The following is a 22,931-nucleotide window of genomic DNA, read 5'->3' on the forward strand; positions in this document are numbered from 1 at the left end:
TGAGGAGCAAAATAAAAAGTTAGAAAAAGTGGGGTCGCAAGTCAAGAAAACCACAAAAAAAAAAAAAAACAAACGAAAAGAGAATAAAGCAAATGGTGAACCTCGACCTAAAAAGGAAAGGGTGAACCTTATTCAGAGATTTAAGGGGATTATATTTTTATACTTTTTAACATATTTACGAAACATTCTCCAAGAAAAAAAATATAAAGATTAATATAAATTATAGAGGAAGTAGTAATTACAATTTACATGACAGAAATTAGTTAAGCTAAAGCTAATTTCTATTTCATTTCACTTTGATGTAGCATACATGATACATGCACTCGATAACGTGACCATGGTCATGACTCATGAGCCAATGTCGATGTGATTTTTGAGCTATGATGTCGATATGGCATAGTTTAAACTTTGAAGTCGATTGTCAGAAAAAAAAAAAAACAAACTTTGAAGTCTATAATCGAACCCATGCATGTGTAAACCTAAGATTCCGAGACTATTGAGGGTCGGTTTTAGACTTTCAGTACCTCTTTAGGACGTTTTATGATATTCTACCTCAGGAGGATCAAATATACGCAACTTTACTCCTGTACATTACCACCTTCAAAAAAGTTTACCAACTAAATTAGGTGACATTTGTACAATAGATTGAACATTTAAAGAGCAATAAATGAAAACATACAGAAAAGAGTTTTCCACTTCTACATACAGCAGTATATACCTGAATCACAAATACATCATTTATTTGCACACTGATCTGACAATGTACAGACTAAACTTGTAACACAAGGATCTCAAGTTTACAAAATCATCAGAAAATGCAAGTTTACAAAATTCATCCAAAGGAATATCCCTCTTACGACGTAATTTTATTACCCTCGTAGTTTTCGAGTCAGGAATACTCGCCACTAAGATCGCCCCAGCGGACATTGTGCTTAGCTGCAAGGTAGTGAGCCCCAACGGGTCCTCTGCTGCCGTAAGGGTAGAGCTCTGGTGCGATCTTTTTATCTTCCAGTTCCTTCAACAGCGGAGTGAATAATCCCCAGGCAGCGTCTAGCTCATCGCTTCTTATGAATAACCTACGCTCTCCTTCTATTGCGTCTATAAGTAACCTCTCGTATGCATCCGGTATTTCTCTTGGATACCTTCATCAGTATCAGTCCACATTCAGAAGGTTGCACAAATATTATCACAAGGCAAAACCGTTTCATGACTCGTTTTGAATCATAAATATATTGCATTGGGCACAAATGAGTAATGACCATCATCTTACTATCAACTACGGAGTATTTTTTTTCCAGCAGGTTGTATACATTTTTTTCTTCTCGAAATGAGGTTTCGAGAAAAACGAATGAAGGTAGTCATTTTGGGGGAGTAGATCAAGAGACTTTAGGCCAATTTCGGCGTTTTGGAAATTTTAGGTAGAGATATACCCAAAAGTGGAATGAATGTGTTGGAACGACCCGAGAAAAAATGTATATAACCTGCTGGAGCACAGGTAAGTAAGTTGTTGGACAAACTACAGAAATAGTTGCCTTAGTGAACCAGACAACGATATGGGTAGTTTGGGTACGCTCAGTCACTCGCTATACGAGTCTTACCTGGCACTGTAAAGCAGGTTGAGGTCACTTTGGTCCAATCTCATCCCAAGGCCAGGAACCTTATTATTGACCTTCAAGAAGATAGCTTCATCAGGTTGCACTCGGATCACGAGCTCATTGGTAGCTTTATCTAAATCAGTTCCAAAAGTCTTCTTGTACAAGTTTCCAGGAACATGTCTAAATTGAACTCGAATTTCAGCTCTGCATTTCACGCGGCAACAATTATATTCCTTCTCTGAAGGCAACATAATTTCAAGAAGAGTAACAAAAAGTATTGACAATGAAAATAAATACCATCTCAACCGATTGACCGACAATTTTCTTCAAATATTTGTAAAGATACAATCAAGTATCAACGCAACTATTTTCATATGAACATTTTTAAAATGTTGTTGTATATTATGGGGAAAATATTGGAGAAGTCTGGATGGTCTGATCACTCAACAACAACAACAACAACAACATTACCCCAGTGCCTCAATGGCTCCCGCAAATTGCGGGGTAAGGGAGGGTCGGATGTACGCAGCCTTACCCTTATGTTAGAAACACAAAGAGGCTGTTTCCAAATGACCCAAGATGAAAATTGCGTCGAGAACTGCATCGATGGACTGCTACTTCACAAGAGAAAGAAGCACAACCACTTTAGTAAGCCATTTTGCTTTACTCCATCATAATCCAGAACCAAAGAGTAATGAGTCTGACCACTCAAATGGCGATAATATAAATGAGATGGAGGGACTAGGGAGTAAGACCGAACCTCTTTGTATTAAGAGCTTTTCCAGCTTTCATCAGAAAAGGAACTCCATCCCATCGAGCATTATCAATGAAAAGGGCAGCAGCAGCGAAAGTAGGAGTAACGCTATTATTTGGGACGGTTGGATCATCTGTATAGCCCGGATATGATTTGATCCCTTTGCTGTGACCCTTGTATTGACCCACAATCACATCTTGAAGCTGAAGCTGCCTCATTGACCTTAGCAGTTTCACCTATATGAATGCGAGGAATAACATTATCACAATAATACAATCTATGTAGCAGACTGTAGGCGATGCTAAGATTAAGGGATACTCGATACTCAATACTCGCACCTTTTCGTTCCTTATATCTTCAGCATCCAAGCTCACTGGTGTCTCCATAGCAAACAATGCCAGAATTTGAAGGAGATGGTTTTGCATTATATCCCGGATAATTCCATACTGATCGAAGTATCTACGAAATATGCCAAAACATGTTTGACCACAAAAGTCATATATGGGAACAATATAATGGGATTGATGAATATTTAACTCGGTTTCATACTTACCCCCCTCGCCCCTCCGTACCAAAGTCTTCTGAGAATATCAACTGAACATTTCGGATGTAGTTCCTGGACCAAAGGGGCTCAAACACCAAATTTGAAAACCGAAGCACTGATAAATTCTCAACAAGTTCCTTCCCTAAGTAATGATCAATTCTGAGGAGAGACGTAAAGTCAGGATCAAATTCCTCTGACAATGTGTTAAACTGAAGAAACACAGATAGGAGTTACCTGAAGATTTGGTCCTCAGTGAGGTACTGCTTTAAACTCCTCGTTAGTTCACGGGAAGACTCTGCGTCACGCCCAAATGGCTTTTCAACAATAACCCTTGTCCATCCACCCTCAGAGGAAGCTCGATTACTAGCACATCTCACCACATCCACAAAAATGTTGGGAGGTATCGACAGGTAAAACAGTCGATTTGGCAGCTTCCCGGCCTAAAATTACAGCAATGTATTAGTTTAAAAATAATATGGGAGGACTTTGCCGAAAAATTAAGTGTGAAGATAAGAAAAGCAGTTTTTAAATATGGCCTTTGTGGTCTACTTGGAACCACAAATTTATGCCGGTTCTTCTTAAATTCAACCTGAAGCTTAGCGACCTCAATTAAACAACCAAATTTTCAACCATGAACCCGACACTGCTCCGTTCATTGTCCATGGTTTCTGGCAACAACCACAGGAGGCATAATATATATGCATTTCAGGTCAATACAATACAGAAGTCACAGTTCATTCATCAAACTTACAGATGTCCTACCTCTTTCTCTTTCAGCTTACGGTCCAATTCTCCAAAGTCATTCTCCGAATTATACAACCCCGAATGATAAAAGCATCTCTGTAAAAACTGATCCATCTTGTCACCGCAGTTTTCTCTGGAAGGCTAATGATATATCAGCAATTGAAAAATAGATAGATTGACAAACTAAGCACAGGCTGCACAGCATTGAATACACATGCAAGATTAGCAGTTGGGATACCTTTGATCTATTCTGCATGTTAAGGTCTCACTGATCATGTCTCGAAGCTGCTCATCGTTCATTTTGGTTCTTGCATAACCGAAAATTGTAATGTTCTGCATAACACGGTTGTCTCAATGAATTACACAAATGGTACTCCTTTATCCCATTTATATTGTCCCTCTTTGACTTGTGTGGCAAAAAATGTCAACTTTAAACGACTTTTTTTTTTTCAAATAAAAAATAAATACAATTTCTTAAAATTGATAATCCGAAAATAAAATAGTAGGTTTGATGAATCAAACATGACACATTTTACATTATTATGTCTATACGTTTATTTGGAGAGATTAATGGTCAAAGTCAATAAAGTCGATATAGGCAAATAGCAGTACATTTACATTCAAAACAGACTGATTTATTGAGAAAACATGCCTTTGGTAGACAGCCTTCATAAAAGAGGGCAAAAAGCGCAGGAAAAATCTTCTTCTTTGCAAGATCTCCTGAGGCTCCGACTACGGTTATGCTCAACATTGATTCTCTTTTGGTGGAGTCCAAGTTGGGAAGTGTATGTTGATCAACTAGTGAATCAACAGTTCTTGCAGGAATAGGACTTCCTGGCAAATATTCTCAAATATAAAGATCTAATCATTATTACAGAAGAAAACTATACATGTTTGATATAGAATCCGTATCATCTAGAAGTCGAGAAAGCTAACAATTCTGTAACTAGCTAAGAGAAGACTACTGAGCAATGCACACTAATGAAACGGAACTTTGTGGATATGAAAAAGAGGTACTTCATCAACTTCTTCACCCTTATCATTTCCAAAGTGCCTTCAAAGAGGTTCCGGCTTAAAGAAGGGTGCGTGAGGTCAGATATATGTTACAAAGCCTTCCCCATATAACAATATAGAGATTGTTTCTAAACGGCCCTTCAAAAGAAGAGACATGTACGTACAAGTTAAAACCCAAAAATGTGAATCCAATTTCAGTTTTACAATCTCGTATCCTAAAATTGGTAGCTGAGTTTACGGTAAGACTTTGCTCAGGTTTAACATGCAGAAGGCTTCCCCAATAATCTCACCTTGATATGCATGGCTTCTTTTTTTCATCCATAAGAACCCACCGCTTTGTGCAATATACTATGTGAGATACAAGGAAATTCTACATTAAGTTCTAGCAATCCATGAATAAGAACTACGGAGTACAATCATGTTCACACACTAGCTTTCACCATTTAAGAAGCCCTTATAATTGATCGCATGATGATAGTAGCAAAGGAATTTTGGTTGAAACAATGCTAACGGCCAACTATGGGATCACCAGCCAAACATTGATATATAGAACAATAAATGGTCTTACGATAGGATAGGTAGCGAGCGATACAGTAAGTTCTGATACACCATAGGTCTTCTTTAAGCGTACAAGTGTTTCATGATGAGACTAAGATTTCAGGCAGCCTATGAGCATAGTATCCAAGTAAAGTAAAGATTAAAGCAAAAGCAATGAAATTTCCTTGACCCAACTGCCTTTAACTTCACCCCGACCTATATTCACCTAACTCCTTCCACCAAGAAAACGTCAATTCCATTATAAACAATGATCGCATATTCTCCACAACCTAACTACTACTCCGTATCAATTAGCACAACATTTGAGATACATGAGACATCAAAGAGGCAAGATTTCTACTTCCTGACCATGGTAAAAAATGCAGTATCGGTTATGGTAACGGTTGCAACACATGGATACCGGAATGTCACAGTGGTCACGGTCAATGTAACAGTAACATAAACAACGTTCACCAAATGCATTACTTTTGATTATCAACCAACAGATTAATCTTATTTACTACTCCCTCTGTCCGAGTCATTTGTTGTCTTATTCCATTTTGGGGTGTCTCGGTCAATTGTTGTTCTTTCTATTTTAAGAATGAACTTGATGAGCAATTTGATCATTCACACTCAATTTGTTCCACTTGTCATTGGTAATTGGCTCCCTCATCTTTCCTTGGTCTTTGTGCCAAAACCAAAGGATAACAATTGACCGGACGGCGGGAGTATATACAAAAGCTGCAGAACTGATGATCAACCAACAGACTAATCTTATTTACTTCCTCCCTCCAAATCATTTGTTTACCTTTGATTAAAATACCCCTAAGAATGATTCAATGAATATAAATGGTAAACAAATGACTCAGATGAAAAGAGTGATTCTGATTTCACTGCTGTTAATTAAATATATGCACTCCTAAGCAATTTACACCAATTAATTCAAACCAATTACAGAAAAATCCAACTCCATAAACAGTAAAGCTGAAATCTTTCTACATATACTCCATTTTTCCCAATAATATGTTTACTTTTGATTGAAATACCCGTCACAGAGAATACAACAGTAAACAAATGAACGAGACAGAGGGAGTAATTCACAATTTTTAACACAACAACAACAACAACAACAACAACAACAACAAAACAAAGAAAATCAGGTGAAATTACGAGTAAAGAAGCAAAATTACCTTGATCATTTTGAAGAGGAACAGCATTTAAGGGATACCCATTTGAAGATTTAGCCTGAAAACAGTAAAATCTTGAAAGAATTTGAGAGACCCATTTACAAGAATACAATCTTGAAGGCATGATAATGGAAGATTGTGGTAAAAAAGAGTTGCCAATTTTTATATTACACTTAAAAACTGCAACTTTTGTTGCGTAAGAAGAAGATGATGATGATGAAGAACAAGTAGCATTCATTTGCATAGCCATGCAATGTTATTTGAGTTTTAATTTTGGTTGTTAATAAGAATCAAAATTTAATAGTTGGGAATTTAGTGAAGATGATGATCATTTAGTGGAAAATCTGACATGGACTGTGTGTATATCTTAAACATGAGGTGATGAGGCTACGGGATTTTCTTCCACTTTTTTCCTCATCTAAATAATCATGTGAAACACAAATTCTCATTATAGACGGACACTATCCGTCTATACGTATAGACGGATATCATTTTCCCTTACAAAATACCCATTTGCCATAAAGTGGGAAGCACATGGGAGTGCCCCACCTTGTCATCCCTACCCATTTTATTAGAGGTCTTTACCCGTCTGTTCGCCCCACCCGTCTATACCAAGACCTATTGCATGTGAAATAACCAAAATAGGCACACAATTCAATGGGTGATCCGGAAATTTGCGTAAAATTTAAATAAGACCGTTGTATAGGGTACAAGAACTTTACTAATTTTTTTGATAAAGTTTATTTATTTGGGAGACATAAGAGGGTTTGATAAAGCTTATTTAATGGGGTTTTTTTGTCAAAAACTACCTTGTATTCAGGGGTATTTGTAAAAAAACTACCTTATATTATTTTTCTTGTTTTAGACTACCTTTGTTTTCTCATTTTTTGGTTAAAAACTACCTACGCTGAAAATATGGCGAGATTTGGTCGATTTAGTGACATTAACCTATCTTACATGACTTTGTTAACATCAAACAACAATGATCAACTGCGTCCAAACCACAATTTAACTTCAGATAAGCAAAATTAATGAATTTTACGTTTCAATAATAACCACAAACATCTACTAAAGTTAAGCTCAATACTTAATGACTTCCCAAAATCGGTCTTAGTAAGATTAAAACATAAAAGAGTCATAAGTTATTAACCAAAAATAAAGAAAATAAAGGTAGTTGAAAAAAAAAAAATATAAGGTAGTATTTTTACAAATACCCCTAAATATAAGGTAATTTTTGACAAAAAAACTCTATTTAATGATAACAATATCAATTGCTTTCTATTCATATATTCTCTCTGTCCCGGTTATTTGTTGTCCTATGGTTTTGACACAAAGATCAAGGAAAGAGAAATAGGTCAATTACTAAATGACAAGTGGAACAAATTGAGTGTGAACGATCAAATTGCTCATCAAGTTCATTTTTAAAATAGAAAGGACAACAACTCACTGAGACACCTCAATATGGAAAAGGACAACACATGATCGAGACAAAGGGAGTACTTTGTCTTGCTTGTGACGGTCATAATCTGATGTAGAGGATATATGTTGTACTGGAGAACTTGAGAAAGAATTCAAAATTTATAGTTACAAATAGATTGAAAATTTTAGGAGGGTCAATTAATAATGCTTAGCGAGTAAAGATCGCCTGTCCCATTCTGTGTCGTATCTCCTGGACAATACCGTCCATAAGTCGTTTTAGTTGTGTTTAAATGAGAGGTAGTCAGATAAGAGGACACTATTTTGAGACAGAGGATCTGCACTCATCATCTCGAATCTCGATCCAAAATAAGAACCCCAGGACCATATCTATAATCTACAACCCTGTACAATTTCATACACCATTAGAAAAGAACAGCAACCTGAGAAGTGTACGGTACGTACAGCATATCTTCATCATTTCTGAGGCAAAGACGGCAAGTTTGAGAAGTCTACGTTTCACTGAAGTTATTAGACGTCATTTCTGAAGCAACGTCATGATCAGATATATTTTTAACGCGATCAAGGAGAGTTGTGAGTTCTCTTTGAACAAATTTGGATCGCGCCTTGGACATCAGTGATTCTTCAAGCAAGGTATCAGTTAGAGTCCGTAATGCATAATGATTCCCCTCTTTGCCCGTTTGAATAGTTTCCTCGTCTAAAGGAAGTAAAGAACTATCCCGTCTCCATCTAAATGGAAAATACTTGCCGGGAACTTGGAAATAGTTCTTTGTGTCTAGTAAACGAAGAGCATGCCTACACAAGATACCTGAATGTTCAAATCCCTTACATGAGCAATGAACTCGGTCTTCCTCTGAAACCCATATTACGAAATATTCTCCTTCAGTTTTCTTATAGTGGCGGATAATGTACGATTCCTTGGATATTTCTGTGGTTGCATATTGAGTAGATAGCGCAAGTTCATGTTGGAAAACACGAAAGGCATATGGTGTAAGAAGGGTCTGAGCATGTTCTTCTATCGGCATGCATGTCTTCAGCTGAATAAACCGCATTTCCTCGTTGGGTTGGTACCGGCAACTTGCAGTATGACCAGTCTGCAAAATTAGATTCCAGTCTATGTTATTAAATATGAAATCTTCGAGTTTTAAAAGTGAAATAAGGAGATGTTCGAAACAAGGGCTTGATCAACAAAATCATGCTACATGCTTCATACACTTGTTTTTCATGTAATTTGTCATGCACACGTGGCACGTCCCTTTTTGTCCCTGTTATGAGAAGGCCAGACCAGTAAGCATTCGGTATGTAATCCATACCCATTTCATTCAATGTCGTGTTGGACGGATAGGATTAGTAGGTTTCTGGTACACAGAAAATACGATTACAGGAAACAAAACCACGATTAGAACAAGAAGAGGGTACCTGCTCAAAGAGGCCTTGCAAGCATGTTTGGACGTTCAAGATATCATATAGACAGGTACATAAGGATTCCATGTATTCAGTTGTCACGATTCGAGCAAGAAAGCACTCTTTTATGTACGAGAACGCCCAGGATTCTTTAAACGATGTTAGAAGAGAAATGTGTTTATCTGATCCCAGTCCAAACCTTGCAACTAAATGATTCCAGTGAGTTTCGAAATCTTTTATGCTGTCCAGATAGCACAAGATCTCGAACTCGGATCTAAACACCGAATATTGAAGTCCTAACGGCAAAGAGAACCAACTGCTTAGTTTAGACTTAATATACCATAAAGATACAACATGTTTGGTATTGGGGAATTCATTCGCTATGGCGTCCTTCAGTCTCAGATCCAGATCAGTGACTATAGTTTGTGGATGTCTTCCTCGCATAAACTGCACGAATGTCTGTTCAAAGTAAATGTTTAGAAAATGAAGATAATAGAAAACGGAAAGAAAACACAAGATGTTTATTAGACAGCTTTGCAGGTGTGCGTGTAATTAAATGCGGCTATCATAAAAAAATTTGGATAGGTCTCACATGTAAAACGGTTTCATACAAGACTCATTGCACGAAATTATAAACGCACAAACCTGTAAGGCCCATGCTATGGAAAGGGAGCTTATTTCCTGAAGTAGAACAAAGGCAAAGAAAATCGGCTTGCCATGATTATCTATACCAGAGAATACACCAAGTAGCAAGCCATATATGACAGATTGATATGTCATATCAAACTGAACAACATCACCAAAGTTGTTAAAAGCGCGAACAGAATCACCATAAGACCATGTAATATTTTCGACATTGCCTTTAGCATCTGCTGTAAAATCAAAGGAAAAATCTACATCCTTCTCTGCTAAAGCCTTGCAAGCCTCAAGCAAGTCCAGCATATCAGCTACCCTCTTTTCAGTGAAATATATGTCATTTTCCCGACTGGTTTTCTTGCATGAGTGGACAAAATTTCTGATATCTTTCTCTATAAACGGCAATTTCCCGGATTGAACACCCTTTTCCAATTCCAGGACCTTGATTATTTTATTCACAGGAAACCCAGCTCTAGAGAGTAAGAGAATCCTCTCTTGATCAGCTTCTTGCATTTTCCGATATGCAGGGAGGAGTCGTACTCTGTCGTCTTCCAGTAACTCGTGGTTATGAACATTACTGAACTGAGAAATATACCACTGAGGTAAACCATTCACAATTTCTTTAATCAAGTATAATTTAGCGTCACATCCACAGCGAACTGATTTACGTTCTCTGGGGTGCTCTACATCGGCCTTTTTCCTCGGCTGGTTGAACCCTGAGCGGTAACAAACAAAATCCCGCCTGTAAACTCCGAGGTTCTGGCTTTCAGTTGATCGTGCTTTCCTAATGGAAAACCCATTCTTACGAGCAAAGGCACTGTAGTGCTCGAAAGCCTCCTCATCGCTTTTAAAAGTCTGACCGACATATGGTGTAAACACTAATTCTGAGGATGGCAATGATGAAGTCCCATTTTCGGTTGATTGGGAAGCCTGCCCTTTTTCGTTCCCTTCATATCTAATAAAACACTTCCAATCTCCACAGGGACATTGCACCCGCTGTATCCAAACAGCGTTTGTTGGTTTCATTGCTATGCTATGAAACACTTTAGAAGACAAGAAGCTGAAAGCTTAAGAGTTGCCCTGCGGACACGTTGGATGATGAGAATAATAAAAATGACCAAACCAGTCCTGACCGCATAGTAGCCTCAAGTCATTCATAGTCTCTGTAAAATGACCGCCATAAAAGAGACAGATTTAAATGTGCGCAAAACAATGAGTACACTTTCAAAAGACCTACTCCAGATACTTGCAAACATTACATGTGACCCCATTCCTAGATTATTCAAGCAGCTTCATCGCCTCCTCTTCCCCCAACTTGAATTTGACCATGTAACTTCTCTTCCTGTACAAGAGTCGTAAAAATCGAACATAAGTTTGCATATAAGAATGTCAATATAGCAAGCTAATCTAGTAACCCTGTGACAGCAAAGAGGGGAATGCTTGCAGGAATTATATACTCAAGTATCACATTAGCATGGGATTGTTACCACATAATATTATCAGACACTAATCCAAAGCCATGGTACTAATACACGTAAACCAGTCCATGATTCGATGGGGGTTTAGGGAGAATACAGCAACCCAGCTGCAAATAAATCCCATTCATGTCCAACCTAAGAATTACAACCCTTCAAATCTTCTCGCTGCTTTTTCAGCAGAAAGAAGAAACACCAGTAAGCAACCATCAGCATGAAAAGAAAGTGACAAAAAGGGTCCTTGCTATAAACCCCTAGTATGTTCAGACATCAGACGGCCTAGGAGGCAGCCACTAAGTTCTTCCCTTTGCCAAATGTCGGGAATTTCTCCCCAAGGGAAGACTGAAGAGGACACCAAAATCCGCTAAATATTTTACCTACCCTGTTGAGGCCTAAGGATCACATATTCTCAAGCACTTACGAAACGGCCAAAGTCGTGATCTTTAGGCAAGTAATTAAGCTCATAAGACCATTCTAAGACCAAAATGTTCAACAAGGCGGAATGGAATGGAATTGAGTTTGATAGTATGAGGGTATGTGATTCTAAATCCATATTTGCTTAAAGTTGTTTGGTTCATCATAAATTTGTAGAAGGGGGAACGGAGTTTGATTCCAAGGGGTTGGGATGGAGTTAGAATCCATTAGGTATCTAACTTCATTCCAAATCACCCCAACCAGACAATAATCCATTCCATTCCATTCCATTCCAAAGTAGCCAACCAAACACCCCGGTATACTTTACGCTTCTGAGGCCTAAGGAACAATTCACATATTCCAAAGCACTTAGGAAATGGCCAAACTCATGATCTATGCTTCTATAGGCAGGTAATTGAGCTCATAAGACCATTTGTGATAACAGCATAGTATATCTCACATAAGCACAGTGATCAAACAGCTGAAAAACAAACATGTGACTAAACCCTTTAAACAAAAACAACAATAAACCCTTAAATACCAAAACGATTTGGGGTCGGCTTACAAGAATCATCATTCTAAATCACCAACACTGAAAAAGAAAAAAAAAACTTGATTGTTACTCTACAAACTAGCTCTTAAAGATGTCATATATAACCCTCTCCAAGGAAAAAGACATAATCAATTTAATTTGATGACATTATTTATCTAGTTGGTCTTGCTTAAGACCGTCTTAGCTTAAAACCTCTCCCAACCACTTTTATTTACACCTCTATTCTAATCGGGTGTGAGAGCCGTATTAAGTTAAGTCGGTTTTAAACAAGAATTGGTGTCATTCAAATCACCCCAGTATAATTTCACACTAAATAAAAATTTGAACAAAGATTACTGAAGAACATCTGAACATGAACTTTAATCATATACAATCTATATATATGGCACAGCAGCAAAATTACACAGCAAATCAACCCAACAAAACAAACTCATATTACATCATAGAATAATTAATACTATCTTAAATCCCAACAAAATTAAAAACAATGATTTGTTGAAAAGATACAAAATTTGGAAAGGGTAAGAGCAAATTGGACATGGGTTTCAATAAATTTCAATAAAGGGTTGATTGAAATGAGAAAAAAAAAAAGGAAATAGAGACAGAAAGATTACAGGGTTTGGATAAACGGTAGGTCTTGCTTAAAACCGTCTCGAGTCGGTGTAGTTGGTCAATGCTTGATTAGTTAAGAGATTACACCAGGAAAGTTTTGAACTTGGCTTACTGGAATTGAGAACTGGCTTAACTTTTGAAGTTACTCACGTGTTAAAGAAGATTGTGGAAATGGAGCATCTGCGAGGGAATTACATACTGTTGTCTATAGTAGACACTACCTAGGTTGCGCAAAAAACGGACACGGACACGGACATGGACACGTGACACGACATCCCATGAAATTTAGGACACGTGACACGTTATTTAAATTTAATAAAATATATATTTTGTAGTTATATATGTGTGATTTTATTTTTGAAAAAGTATTTGATATTAAATTTAAATAAATGAAGGTAAAATTTGACGTTAAATATAACTTATTCTCATTTCTAAAACCAAAATCAACTTATAATCATTTTTTCGACATCTCATTACTTGTCTAAAGAACATCATTTGCCCAACAAATTCAACCATATAACAATTCACGCCATTTACCTTAAATTCAACTTTCCATTTGAAGGTGTGTCCAAATACCATGGACACGGCTCAAAATACCATGGACACGCGTCGGACACGGGCCTAAATAAAAGATGAAAGTTAGACACGGCTTTACAGGTGTCCAACACGTTTCGACGTGTGTCCAACGAGTGTCGTGTCCGACACGGGAACACCGATTAGGAGGAGTGTCAGTGCAACCTAAGACAATACCATTTACACCAAAAGATAATGAAAGATGGTGGTTAAAGGGTATGACTTATGAGTGATCATAAAATTGGTCTATTGGGAGCTGGTAGAGGTGCTCAGTGGGCCGGGTTGGTGCGGGTTGGGCTGAGCCAAGAGTGGGCTGGGTTATGGGTCAAGCAGCCGGAGCACGGCATTAACATATAATCGGGCCGGGTCGGGCCAATGGTGGTCGGTTTGGTCTGGCACTAGCCTGGCCCACTTAGTAGCGGGCCAGTGTCGGGCCGAGCTTTCATATATTTTTTATTAGTGTTTTGACCGGGGCGGGCCAAGGAAGCTGCGGCACTAGCCCGGCCCGAGGGGATATATGAGCCGTGTCGGGCTGGGCTTAGTGCTGGCCGGGCTACTAGATGTCGGCCCACGAAGCAGTGCTTGGACGGGCCGGGCTGGCCCACTACGTTGTACACCTTTAGGGGCTAGGGAACTATGCAAGTGCTAGGGGTGACTGGTGAGGATGGGTCCAAGATCGATATTAATTAGACCGAAAACTTAAAAAAAATTATTTGATGAGTAGAAAGTTTGGCCAAAAAAAATCGGTCTTATATGGGTTTGAATTAATTCTTTAGGTTTTGGTTAATGTCGAAAAGAGAATTTTGGAAATATAAAACATTTTATTAAAGTATGGTTTAGATAGGATTGGGAATTCGGGAATAGGATGTTGGTATGAGAAAGAGGGACCACACGAAACACCATGTTACGACTTTACAATAAGGTCGATAACTAAGAAAAGTTACTAGGTACACAAGAAATTTTTATGTTTACCAAATACTACATCACCGTAAATCCCAATCAATAAGAATTTAAATTAAGAATATTTACCATAAGTAACTAAGCATAACAAAACGAAATTCTTATTGATTGTGGACTTGTAGTGTATGGTGATAAGGTTTATCGTTAGTTAGGTGTACGCTAACATAGCACTATATCACCAAACATCTAATGACCTACCCAATGAGAGAGACCAAAATTCTACTCCGTACTTTTTTTTAGGGGAAAACCCGAAGGCTTTACTTTTAGAGATAAATCAAATAGTACAGCATCGTTCGCAATCGGTGGAAGAACCTCCGACCACCTAGACCTTCCAAAGACTCTAGGCATCGTAACATGAGCTAAAGCGTGAGCCACACAGTGAAGGGTCAATGGGCCGAACTACTAATGTGATAGAGTAAACTAGCAAAAAAAAAAATTAAAACTTACGGGCTTTTAATTGTTCAGTGGGGAGTGGGGACAACCGTTCCTTTGAGTTGAGATCACCTATTCCACTTATGTCTCATCTTGTGTCCTATCACCTTAAGATCTTGACACATACACTTTAGATAATAGAAGTAAGTGGCAATAATATGTCTCAAAGTGCTTATGTGTCAACAGGACAAGTGATTTTTTTTTTTGCGTTGACCAGGAGTATCCCGTACCGACAGCTGTGACAATCTCCTTCGGGATACTGAAGGCAATTTAATGGGTTAACCCCTCTCAAATTTGGTTTTTTCACTCGCAAGAGTCAGAAATTGAACGTCTGACCACTTGTTTAAGAGACGAGAGCCCTTACATTCACACCAGCCAACTTTGGTTCAATAGGACAAGGATGTGACACAAAATGAAACACGAAATGAAACAGAGAATCTGCAGTGGTTCCTGTTAGTCCCCACCTGGCTCTGCTTAGCGTGCGTGTATCGACAATTTCTCGGACACCCATTTCTAAAGCCCTAGCGTAGCTCCAGAATTTATTACACAAATTACACTGAAAACTCTGAAACAATCGAACAAAATCCAAGAAAATTCACCAAAAATTTCACCAACAAATTAAAAAATGTCAACCCTTGTTCAATCTTTGATCATACCATCAACAATTCCAATCTTCAAAACAACAAATTCACGTACAAAATCAACATCTTTGTTTAATAATAATAATGCTACTTCACTCAATAAATATCAATGCAGTTTGTTTTCGTCTAGTAGGAATTTTTTTGTGGCGTTAGCGGTCGTGGCTGATTATGGTTCGACGTCTCATGGACGTCAACGTCGTGGTTCCATGATGGTGTCCGGATCGTATGGCCATGGCTCGGGCTCGGGCTCGTTGCGAGCTGTTACGTTGGAAAAGTCGAAACCTGAATTAAACCAAAAAACTAGCAAGTCTGTCTTTGAGGTGTGTATATGATTAATGATTAATGATTTGTACGTCTTACATAAGAATTTGTGTTTATTTTCGACTAGTCTTGCATGATAAAGTCGTATGTGACAGCTTGTAAATTACAAAATTGATTCTTTTCAATTATTTACGTATTTTATTTTTGGTGTCTTGAAGAATTAATGTTGTAATTTTGTTATTAGGTAATATTCATAGGATGATTTAATTGGTATTTAGTTTGTAATCTTTAACCTAATTATGTTTTGAAGACTATTATGATGATGAAATGATTAGCATTTAGGCCGTGTTCTCTTAGACTTGATTAGAGTTCAATTTCAATTCCGTTTGGTTAGTTCAGGTCCTATAAGTTCAATTCCGTTAAGAGAGTTTCAGTTCAAAAGAACGGGGTCTTAACTCTTAATGTTACTGTATGAATGAGCTGACTGATCATATGTGGAATTGAAGGAAACACTACAGTTCGGCGATAATGGTGGTGGTGGTAATGGGGGTAAAAAAACTGGTGGTGGTGACAATGGTGGAGGTGGGTATGGTGATGATGACGATTACTTTGATTTTGACGATGATGATGAAGATGATGGAGATCAGGATGGATGGTTCAGGAAAAGGATCTCACTTGATGAGGTATACCTGCAACCATTAATTTTGTTGTGCATTAGTAAAACCTCACAATTTACTGGAGCCATTAAGGCATTGGGTAACGTGCCGTAAATTTCATGTTATTGCAGTTATATGACAAAAGATCTATAGAAGCAGTGTTACAGGAGTGGCAGAAGACACTGAATGATCTACCAGTTTATATACGCCTCGCTTGTGAACTGGTGGGTGCCTGAGTCCTGACTGTCTTGGTGGTGATAACATAGTCCTTCCTATTTCCGTAGTTTACTGAAAATTTTCTAGGTATAAACGGCGAGATTTTTAACTTTCAAAGATGCATTTGTTTATCAGGGTTTAATCAGCTCAGCTCAACTGGTGAAATACCTAATGAATGAATCAAGGCCAAGCTTTACTAGGGCAATTTATCGGGCTCTCCCTAAGGTTATGTCAAGCGCTTTCATGGGGAGGTAAATAATTGTTCTCGTCATCTTTGGTTTCTGTGCTTGATTCGAGAAATAACTGAGATGTAAGACTTAGATGTTTAAAAATCATATTAGCTGCATTGTACGCTGACTGCCACAAGCCTACCGCACCCCTCCTCCTTCAAACATTTGGTTTTTGATTGGGTGAATTAAATTTGCAAGATTTACCCTGAAACATTTGATGAACATGTAACTGACTGTAACCTGCTGTTTCAGGATTGTGGCAGATCCTGCTTTCCTGCAGAAGCTTCTATTTGAACAGATTGTCACAATCGCTTGCTCCGTACAATCAGAGTTTAACCGGCGAGGGGAAAGGTACGCCTGTAAAATTGTTTTACTGTCAAGTGTTTCTTGACTCTTTCCATTTCCAATGCAGCTAAAGACTCGCCATCACCAAACTGTTTGCTTTTCTTTTTATCGTCAAATATCTAGTAGAAGTTATTAGCTTGCAATTCTCTACCTAATTTTCATCCTGGATCACTCGAAAACAATTTTTCAAACGCAAGGGTAAGGCACCGGGATAATGTTGGTTGTCGTGTTTCTAGACTCTTTGGCCTCCAACAACGATAGTATTCAGATTCTCCTTTTAGTTTCTCGATCACAGTAAGATGACTGCATTTCAACATTTCCATTTGTTTTTGTCCGGAACAGAATGAGGCAAGAATGGGATTTGGCACTAATAAATGTTCTAACTGTCGCTGCCTGCAACTCGCTGGTTGTTAGGTCCCTTGCTCCTTGTTGCTCCTTTGCAAATACATCCAGATTCAATTTGCATAAGCTCCCAAACAATATCTTTGAAGCAAGTTACCGTCACAGGCGATTTGACATTCATCAAAGGATTCAGTCATTTGTCTGCAAAGCTGTACAACTCAGTCTGCTGGGATTTGTAGCAGGTGCTGTTCAAACTGCTTTGTCGAATCTTTGTGCCAGAAATAAGCAAGGAAGGTTAGTTTGGGTACTTCATTTTTTAATTGCCAGAAGCCTTTGAAATCTTCGCGTAATTTTAATGCTGTTTTGTATGGATCTTGAAATCATCGATTGAATGAACAGACTTTCTGTGCAAATACCGCCTGCAAACATGAATGCCCTTGGTTATGGAGCTTTCCTCGGCCTTTACACAAACTGGCGATACCAGATGGTTTATGGGATGGACAAATTATTTAGTAACCGTTTTGAAGTGATCCGAGTGAGCCTGTTTTTCTATGCCGCTTTCAGGTGTGTTTCAGCATCTTTTATAAAAACTTCTCGTCTTGATATATATATGCACGCAGCACGCTTGCATTATGTTTTCTTCTTACCGAGTCTTATATGTTAACTTTGCATTTGCAGGATATTGAATGCAAAACTAGGAGAGATATCAAGGGATGCTTGGCTTGACACAGAAATTTTTGGTCCCCTGCCTCAAAGGGACAAAGTTAACAGGAAGAAGAGAATCACAAGGAACAAAGTACCAGAAAATAGCCTAGCATCCTAGAGATCGAGCCTATACCATTTATCAAAAGAGTACGGGTTCATCAGAGGCAAACACAGCATATAACTGATGATGACGCTAGTCCGTTTGGCAGTTACAGTAGAAAGCAGTTGAAGGGTAGAGGTATTCAGCTCAGTTTGCACTGCAGTTACAGTAGTACAGCGCGGCTCACAGTTAACCGTAAATTTGTTCAGTTTTTTTTATATTCAGAAATGTAATGTCGTATAGCCTACAGTAATATGCAGCTGGTTGTTTTCTCTGATATTTTCCAAGCTAGTGAAGTAAATGCAAATAAGACATCTGATCACAACTCACAAGTTACAGTCCGACTGTCGCTTTTGCAATTTTAGCAATTTTCTCATTCATTGCATTCTGAAAATTCACAGATATTCACTTTTTGAGTTTACTAATCTTCTGTAGTCCATACATTACAGTAAATTTTCTCTAATATTTTCATTGCATTCTGAAAACTCTGAAGTTGAGTATAACAAATTCATTTTTGTTATTACGAGGAATCTATCGCTAATGATTAATCGAGCATAAGCAGTCCTAACAACATGTATCACATGTCGCGGTATATCCAGTACTAACCATAACCGATCCTAATACGTACCAAATATACAGACTCAAATATTAAGCATAACCAATCATAGAGTATTGCTGGTTGTTGATGATTCTGAGAGCGAAACTCCGTAAGGGAAAAGCACGTACACGACAGGATCCTTCTCATCAGATTGGACACCTGATGCTCTACTCACACGGTAGTGTCCTTCATTTGGAGCCTTAGACTTCATCGAGTCCCGAACCCAGTACACGTTGCGTGATCCACTATCATCATACCCTGTTACCACTACCCCATGATTATTCAGGTCTTTACTTGCATCCGCTGCAATCGAGTAGACTCCGTCTGCATCCTATACAAAACACAAGAACAAAGTTTGAATTTCATTTTGGTCGAATCAATCGATTTTTTTTTTTTTTTTTTTTTGGCATTTGACTCATTTAGTCAAATCGAGTTGAACAAGTAAACTTACGAGGGAATTCATTTGGGTCGGATCCATAATTATAACTCCGGCACCAGGCGAAATGTCCAATTCCTCGAGAATACGGACTTCATTATGATTATTCGAGTAAATTCTTCCAACTCCGGTTAGATTAAAAATTCGACAGCCCGGGATTCTATCCTTAGGATCTTGTAAGGTAGCCTCGTAAATTCCGGACCCATAATCTGCTTCGAGACTTAGGCCATTATCAATGATCCAATTATAAGCATCTTCCATTGATATCGAATAAGTGTTACTGCTTGATTCATACACAGGAGGTTTAATCGTTTGTCGATATAGATTGTCGACAAGCTCTTGCTTCGACAATTTAATCCTTTGTCGATCATGCGTAATTGCATATAATCCTTCTAGCGTATCGACAACGACATGTACCCAGCAAAAACATCCGGTTTGCTCTTCAATTGCCCAAAATATCGCTTCTTCTTGGTTATGCCAATCGAAGTACCTCCTGATTAATCTAGCTGACCCATTTGAATCATCTCGGTTATCCGACCCATTTGAACCATCTCGGTTTTCTGACCCATTTGAACCATCTCGGTTATCCGGCTCATTAGATCCGTTAGAAACCACATTTGACCCATTAGATCCTTCCGAGTGATGTGACCCATTAGATCCGGTAGGAGCCACATTAGTAGTATCCGGAATATTCTCGTCATTCGCCTAAATAAATGAATAAATAAATTATTAAATAAATGTAAAATTGCTAAATATTAATCATCTAACGATATAAACGGGCAATATATTATAAATCTAAATAAATAAATGAATAAATAAATTATTCAATTAACAGTAAAATCGCTAAATATTAATCATCTAATGACAAAAACGAGCAATATAATATAAATGTAATCGGATAATCTTAAATTTTTCATACGGAATACTGAATTATTAAGCTAAAAAACAATTTGGACCGTGAAGATTGTCCATGATTCCAAGAAAATTGTTGATCATTTCCAAGAACACGAATTATGGTGTGAGACGGTCCATTTTTATAACGAAATTATTCATTTACTACTAATAAACGAGTTATTTTTTTACACAAAAAAACCGTCTTATAGTATAAAACCGTCTCAACTCTCACGCAATATAACTATTATTCCAAGAAAATGTAATAATCATGCTAAGAAAATTGTTTCTTGATAATCATGCCCTCAATTTTCGTCTTCCCGTCATTAAACGCATTTTATAGTACTATAGCAATACAAATTACGTCGGTCTAACACCACGAGACGGTCTTATTATATAAAATGCCTTTTTTTCCCTAAAATGGAATGTCTTGCAATATAAAACCGTCTTACATGCATGGCAATAGTTTATTACTGCTACAATAGATGGTGTTATACATTTTCTTGGACATTTCTTGATTTTACTAGGAATATCTAATTTAGGGCCTAGTTTAAAATAGTCGGTACAATGTATTTCTTGATTTCGACCAACAATTTTACGGTGATGATTGACGCCCAACAATCGTCCCATACGTTAATCGTTATACAATAATATATCTCAACATGCACATAGAAGGCTAAAAATTCAAGAAATTGTGTTGCATTACCTGAAAATTGTTACTACAGCAATTTCCCATGTTTCTTGCTTGCGAAAGTCCAACAATATTTTACGTATATGTGCAATGTGTAGAGAATAATATAATTGTATTATTGAATTATTGAATTGTAATTGTGAATTGATTAATATTATGAATATATAAGACGTATTTTTAAGTGTAAGATAGTTATACTAGTCTATTTTTCTAATATTAGAAGAGAATAATATAATTGTATTATTATTGTACTTTTTGAATTGTAATTGTGAATTGATTAATATTTTGAATATATAAGGCGTATTTTTAAGTGTAAGATAGTCTGTTTTTCTCATATTATAAGAGATAAAAATATGAGTATACTTTGCACAATGTGCTTATGAATTATGTTTATAAGAATTGAGTCCATGCGACCATGCATGTTTATTTACGGAGTATAAATTTAAAACAATAAGGTAACACTATAACTCACTACGCTATTGTAAACCTAGAGTATACAATCTTAATTAGGGCCCTAATTAAGATATTTTCCTGCACAGTTGAAGTAGACGAATTTAATTTCGACATTTTTCTGTGGCAGCTCGAGTTTGCATACCTTTGACAATTTACATTTTTCTCTTCGACAACGATGTTTATGAAGTGCACTTGGGATGTGGGTAAGATGTTGCTTATGAAGTGCACTTGGGATGTGGGCCGGGCCAAACTTTTTGAGCCTCGGCATAGCCCGAGGAAAGGGACGTGCTGGGTCGGGTGGAGGTGGACTCAGACCCAGTTTCAGGGGCGTGTTGGGGGAGGGCCAAGGGTGAGCCTAGTGCGGGCCCGAGTTTGGGCGGGTCGAGGCGGCGCGGTTAAGATATCCTCAACCCGGGCCCAACCCTTGTATTTGACAGGTCGGGCCTAGCTAGTACCGGGTCAGATCAGACCAGGTAGAAATTGACCCGATGATCGGATCAGCCTGCATGTTTGACCAACCCTACTATGCACCATTCACCGCGTTACAAGCACTTTTTTATAATCTTTTCCTAATGTGCGGTTAATTGGTTATGATCATTTTAGTTACATTCAATTAAGTTCGAAGTTAGGTTATTCAGGTTCTTGTTTATTAAAATTATAGTCGATAGCATATAGATAAACTATGTCCCGACTCCCGAGTATTATTTTGGATTTATATATTAGGCAATATCAAGTCTTCAGAGTTTGAGAATATCATCAGCATAAATTCTTGTTTAAAACCGGTATATAACTATATAAACCATAATATATTCGTCTTAAACTTGTCGTTGTAACTTGTAACTGGTAAGTCCATGAGTCTAAGACAAAGGTAGAAAAAGCAGGGATTGATGAGAAAAGAGAGCAGAATTGACTTAGATAGAGTAACATATGTAAACATATGGAGTAGAAATTAAATGTAGAATACTTCATAGAAATATGGAATTAAAGTGCATGCAGTAATATATTATCATGCCTAATTACTACTCCCTACTTCATTTATTTCTCTTCATTTCTTATCCATTATCTCTAAGAAAAAGGTAAATAGTTAATTAAGACACATTAAAATAGAATATGTAAACAAATGATGAGGATAGGGAGAGGTGAGGTTCAATGCATTCATATGAATAGAATAGGAAAGAGCAAGTAAAGAGAACACCAATTTTTTGATGACAAGTGGATCATATTAAGGAAAAATATAAAATTGTCTAACAAAAGTATTTCCAAAATAAAAAGTAGGGATTGATGAGAAAAGAGAGCAGAGTTGACTTATAAATATACTCCGTATCACCCCCTTTGGGAGCTGCAGTGGCCAAGTGATCATCGCCCCAGCTGGGAGTCGAACCCGGGACCTCTCAACTTCTGCATTTCTGCAAGCTTCAAGGTTTAACCCGGCTACCACTGGACTAACACCACTTGGTTAAAATATTATTGGAGTATGAGTATTGTGGGGTATTGT

At 37.6% G+C, this 22,931-nt stretch overlaps 4 protein-coding genes across 7 annotated transcripts; 1 reads left to right on the top strand and 3 right to left on the bottom strand.

Annotated features, from left to right (window-relative positions):
- Positions 1-645: 645 nt before the first annotated feature.
- Positions 646-6,804, bottom strand: LOC141610759 (glucose-6-phosphate 1-dehydrogenase, chloroplastic). Of its 2 annotated transcripts, none has more exons than XM_074429013.1 (10): positions 6,379-6,804; positions 4,290-4,471; positions 3,876-3,970; positions 3,656-3,770; positions 3,128-3,333; positions 2,903-3,052; positions 2,688-2,808; positions 2,356-2,585; positions 1,599-1,799; positions 646-1,142 (listed from the first exon to the last, which is right to left on the bottom strand). In XM_074429013.1, exons 1-10 carry the CDS (start codon positions 6,623-6,625, stop codon positions 890-892), a joined length of 1,800 nt encoding a protein of 599 aa, XP_074285114.1. In that variant the 5' UTR covers positions 6,626-6,804; the 3' UTR covers positions 646-889. The 2 variants fall into 2 exon arrangements, with proteins under 2 accessions (XP_074285114.1, XP_074285113.1); XM_074429012.1 differs by having other exon boundaries at positions 4,290-4,483; positions 6,379-6,779.
- A 1,005-nt stretch (positions 6,805-7,809) lies between these two features.
- Positions 7,810-13,013, bottom strand: LOC141610756 (putative protein FAR1-RELATED SEQUENCE 10). 3 transcript variants are annotated; one of them, XM_074429010.1, is made up of 5 exons: positions 12,909-13,013; positions 11,112-11,194; positions 9,862-11,015; positions 9,232-9,675; positions 7,810-8,906 (listed from the first exon to the last, which is right to left on the bottom strand). In XM_074429010.1, exons 3-5 carry the CDS (start codon positions 10,876-10,878, stop codon positions 8,304-8,306), a joined length of 2,064 nt encoding a protein of 687 aa, XP_074285111.1. In that variant the 5' UTR covers positions 10,879-11,015; positions 11,112-11,194; positions 12,909-13,013; the 3' UTR covers positions 7,810-8,303. The 3 variants fall into 3 exon arrangements, with proteins under 3 accessions (XP_074285111.1, XP_074285110.1, XP_074285112.1); XM_074429009.1 differs by having other exon boundaries at positions 9,862-11,194; XM_074429011.1 differs by lacking the exon at positions 12,909-13,013 and having other exon boundaries at positions 11,112-12,908.
- A 2,384-nt stretch (positions 13,014-15,397) lies between these two features.
- On the top strand, positions 15,398-18,674 carry LOC141612655 (protein RETICULATA-RELATED 5, chloroplastic-like). Its single transcript, XM_074431463.1, has 8 exons — positions 15,398-15,832; positions 16,280-16,456; positions 16,561-16,653; positions 16,781-16,896; positions 17,128-17,226; positions 17,563-17,856; positions 17,962-18,126; positions 18,241-18,674. Exons 1-8 carry the CDS (start codon positions 15,497-15,499, stop codon positions 18,383-18,385), a joined length of 1,425 nt encoding a protein of 474 aa, XP_074287564.1. The 5' UTR covers positions 15,398-15,496; the 3' UTR covers positions 18,386-18,674.
- Positions 18,675-18,820: 146 nt separating this feature from the next.
- Positions 18,821-21,344, bottom strand: LOC141612656 (uncharacterized). The gene is made up of 3 exons (XM_074431465.1): positions 20,999-21,344; positions 19,417-20,106; positions 18,821-19,296 (listed from the first exon to the last, which is right to left on the bottom strand). The coding sequence occupies exons 1-3, from the start codon at positions 21,026-21,028 to the stop codon at positions 19,030-19,032; spliced, it is 987 nt and encodes a 328-aa protein (XP_074287566.1). The 5' UTR covers positions 21,029-21,344; the 3' UTR covers positions 18,821-19,029.
- Positions 21,345-22,931: the final 1,587 nt, after the last annotated feature.

Source organism: Silene latifolia, chromosome 11, assembly GCF_048544455.1.
Source record: "Silene latifolia isolate original U9 population chromosome 11, ASM4854445v1, whole genome shotgun sequence".
In the NCBI taxonomy this organism is placed as follows: domain Eukaryota; kingdom Viridiplantae; phylum Streptophyta; class Magnoliopsida; order Caryophyllales; family Caryophyllaceae; genus Silene; species Silene latifolia.

What these genes read in the sequence shown, in the direction of transcription:
- LOC141610759 (XM_074429012.1), bottom strand. Translation starts at nt 6,625, where the DNA reads ATGGCTATGCAAATGAATGCTACTTGTTCTTCATCATCATCATCTTCT. An exon ending in GGTACGGAGGGGCGAGGGGG is followed by an intron (nt 2,809 to 2,902) that starts GTAAGTATGAAA and finishes CATATTTCGTAG; the next exon opens with ATACTTCGATCAGTATGGAA. An exon ending in AACCTGCTTTACAGTGCCAG is followed by an intron (nt 1,143 to 1,598) that starts GTAAGACTCGTA and finishes ATACTGATGAAG; the next exon opens with GTATCCAAGAGAAATACCGG.
- LOC141612656 (XM_074431465.1), bottom strand. Translation starts at nt 21,028, where the DNA reads ATGGGAAATTGCTGTAGTAACAATTTTCAG. An exon ending in GCTGTAGTAACAATTTTCAG is followed by an intron (nt 20,107 to 20,998) that starts GTAATGCAACAC and finishes TCATTTATTTAG; the next exon opens with GCGAATGACGAGAATATTCC. An exon ending in CGACCCAAATGAATTCCCTC is followed by an intron (nt 19,297 to 19,416) that starts GTAAGTTTACTT and finishes TGTTTTGTATAG; the next exon opens with GATGCAGACGGAGTCTACTC.
- LOC141610756 (XM_074429010.1), bottom strand. Translation starts at nt 10,878, where the DNA reads ATGAAACCAACAAACGCTGTTTGGATACAGCGGGTGCAATGTCCCTGT. An exon ending in CCATAGCATGGGCCTTACAG is followed by an intron (nt 9,676 to 9,861) that starts GTTTGTGCGTTT and finishes TACTTTGAACAG; the next exon opens with ACATTCGTGCAGTTTATGCG. An exon ending in TGCAAGGCCTCTTTGAGCAG is followed by an intron (nt 8,907 to 9,231) that starts GTACCCTCTTCT and finishes CTAATTTTGCAG; the next exon opens with ACTGGTCATACTGCAAGTTG.
- LOC141612655 (XM_074431463.1), top strand. Translation starts at nt 15,497, where the DNA reads ATGTCAACCCTTGTTCAATCTTTGATCATACCATCAACAATTCCAATC. An exon ending in TCAAGCGCTTTCATGGGGAG is followed by an intron (nt 16,897 to 17,127) that starts GTAAATAATTGT and finishes CTGCTGTTTCAG; the next exon opens with GATTGTGGCAGATCCTGCTT. An exon ending in TTTTTCTATGCCGCTTTCAG is followed by an intron (nt 18,127 to 18,240) that starts GTGTGTTTCAGC and finishes TTGCATTTGCAG; the next exon opens with GATATTGAATGCAAAACTAG.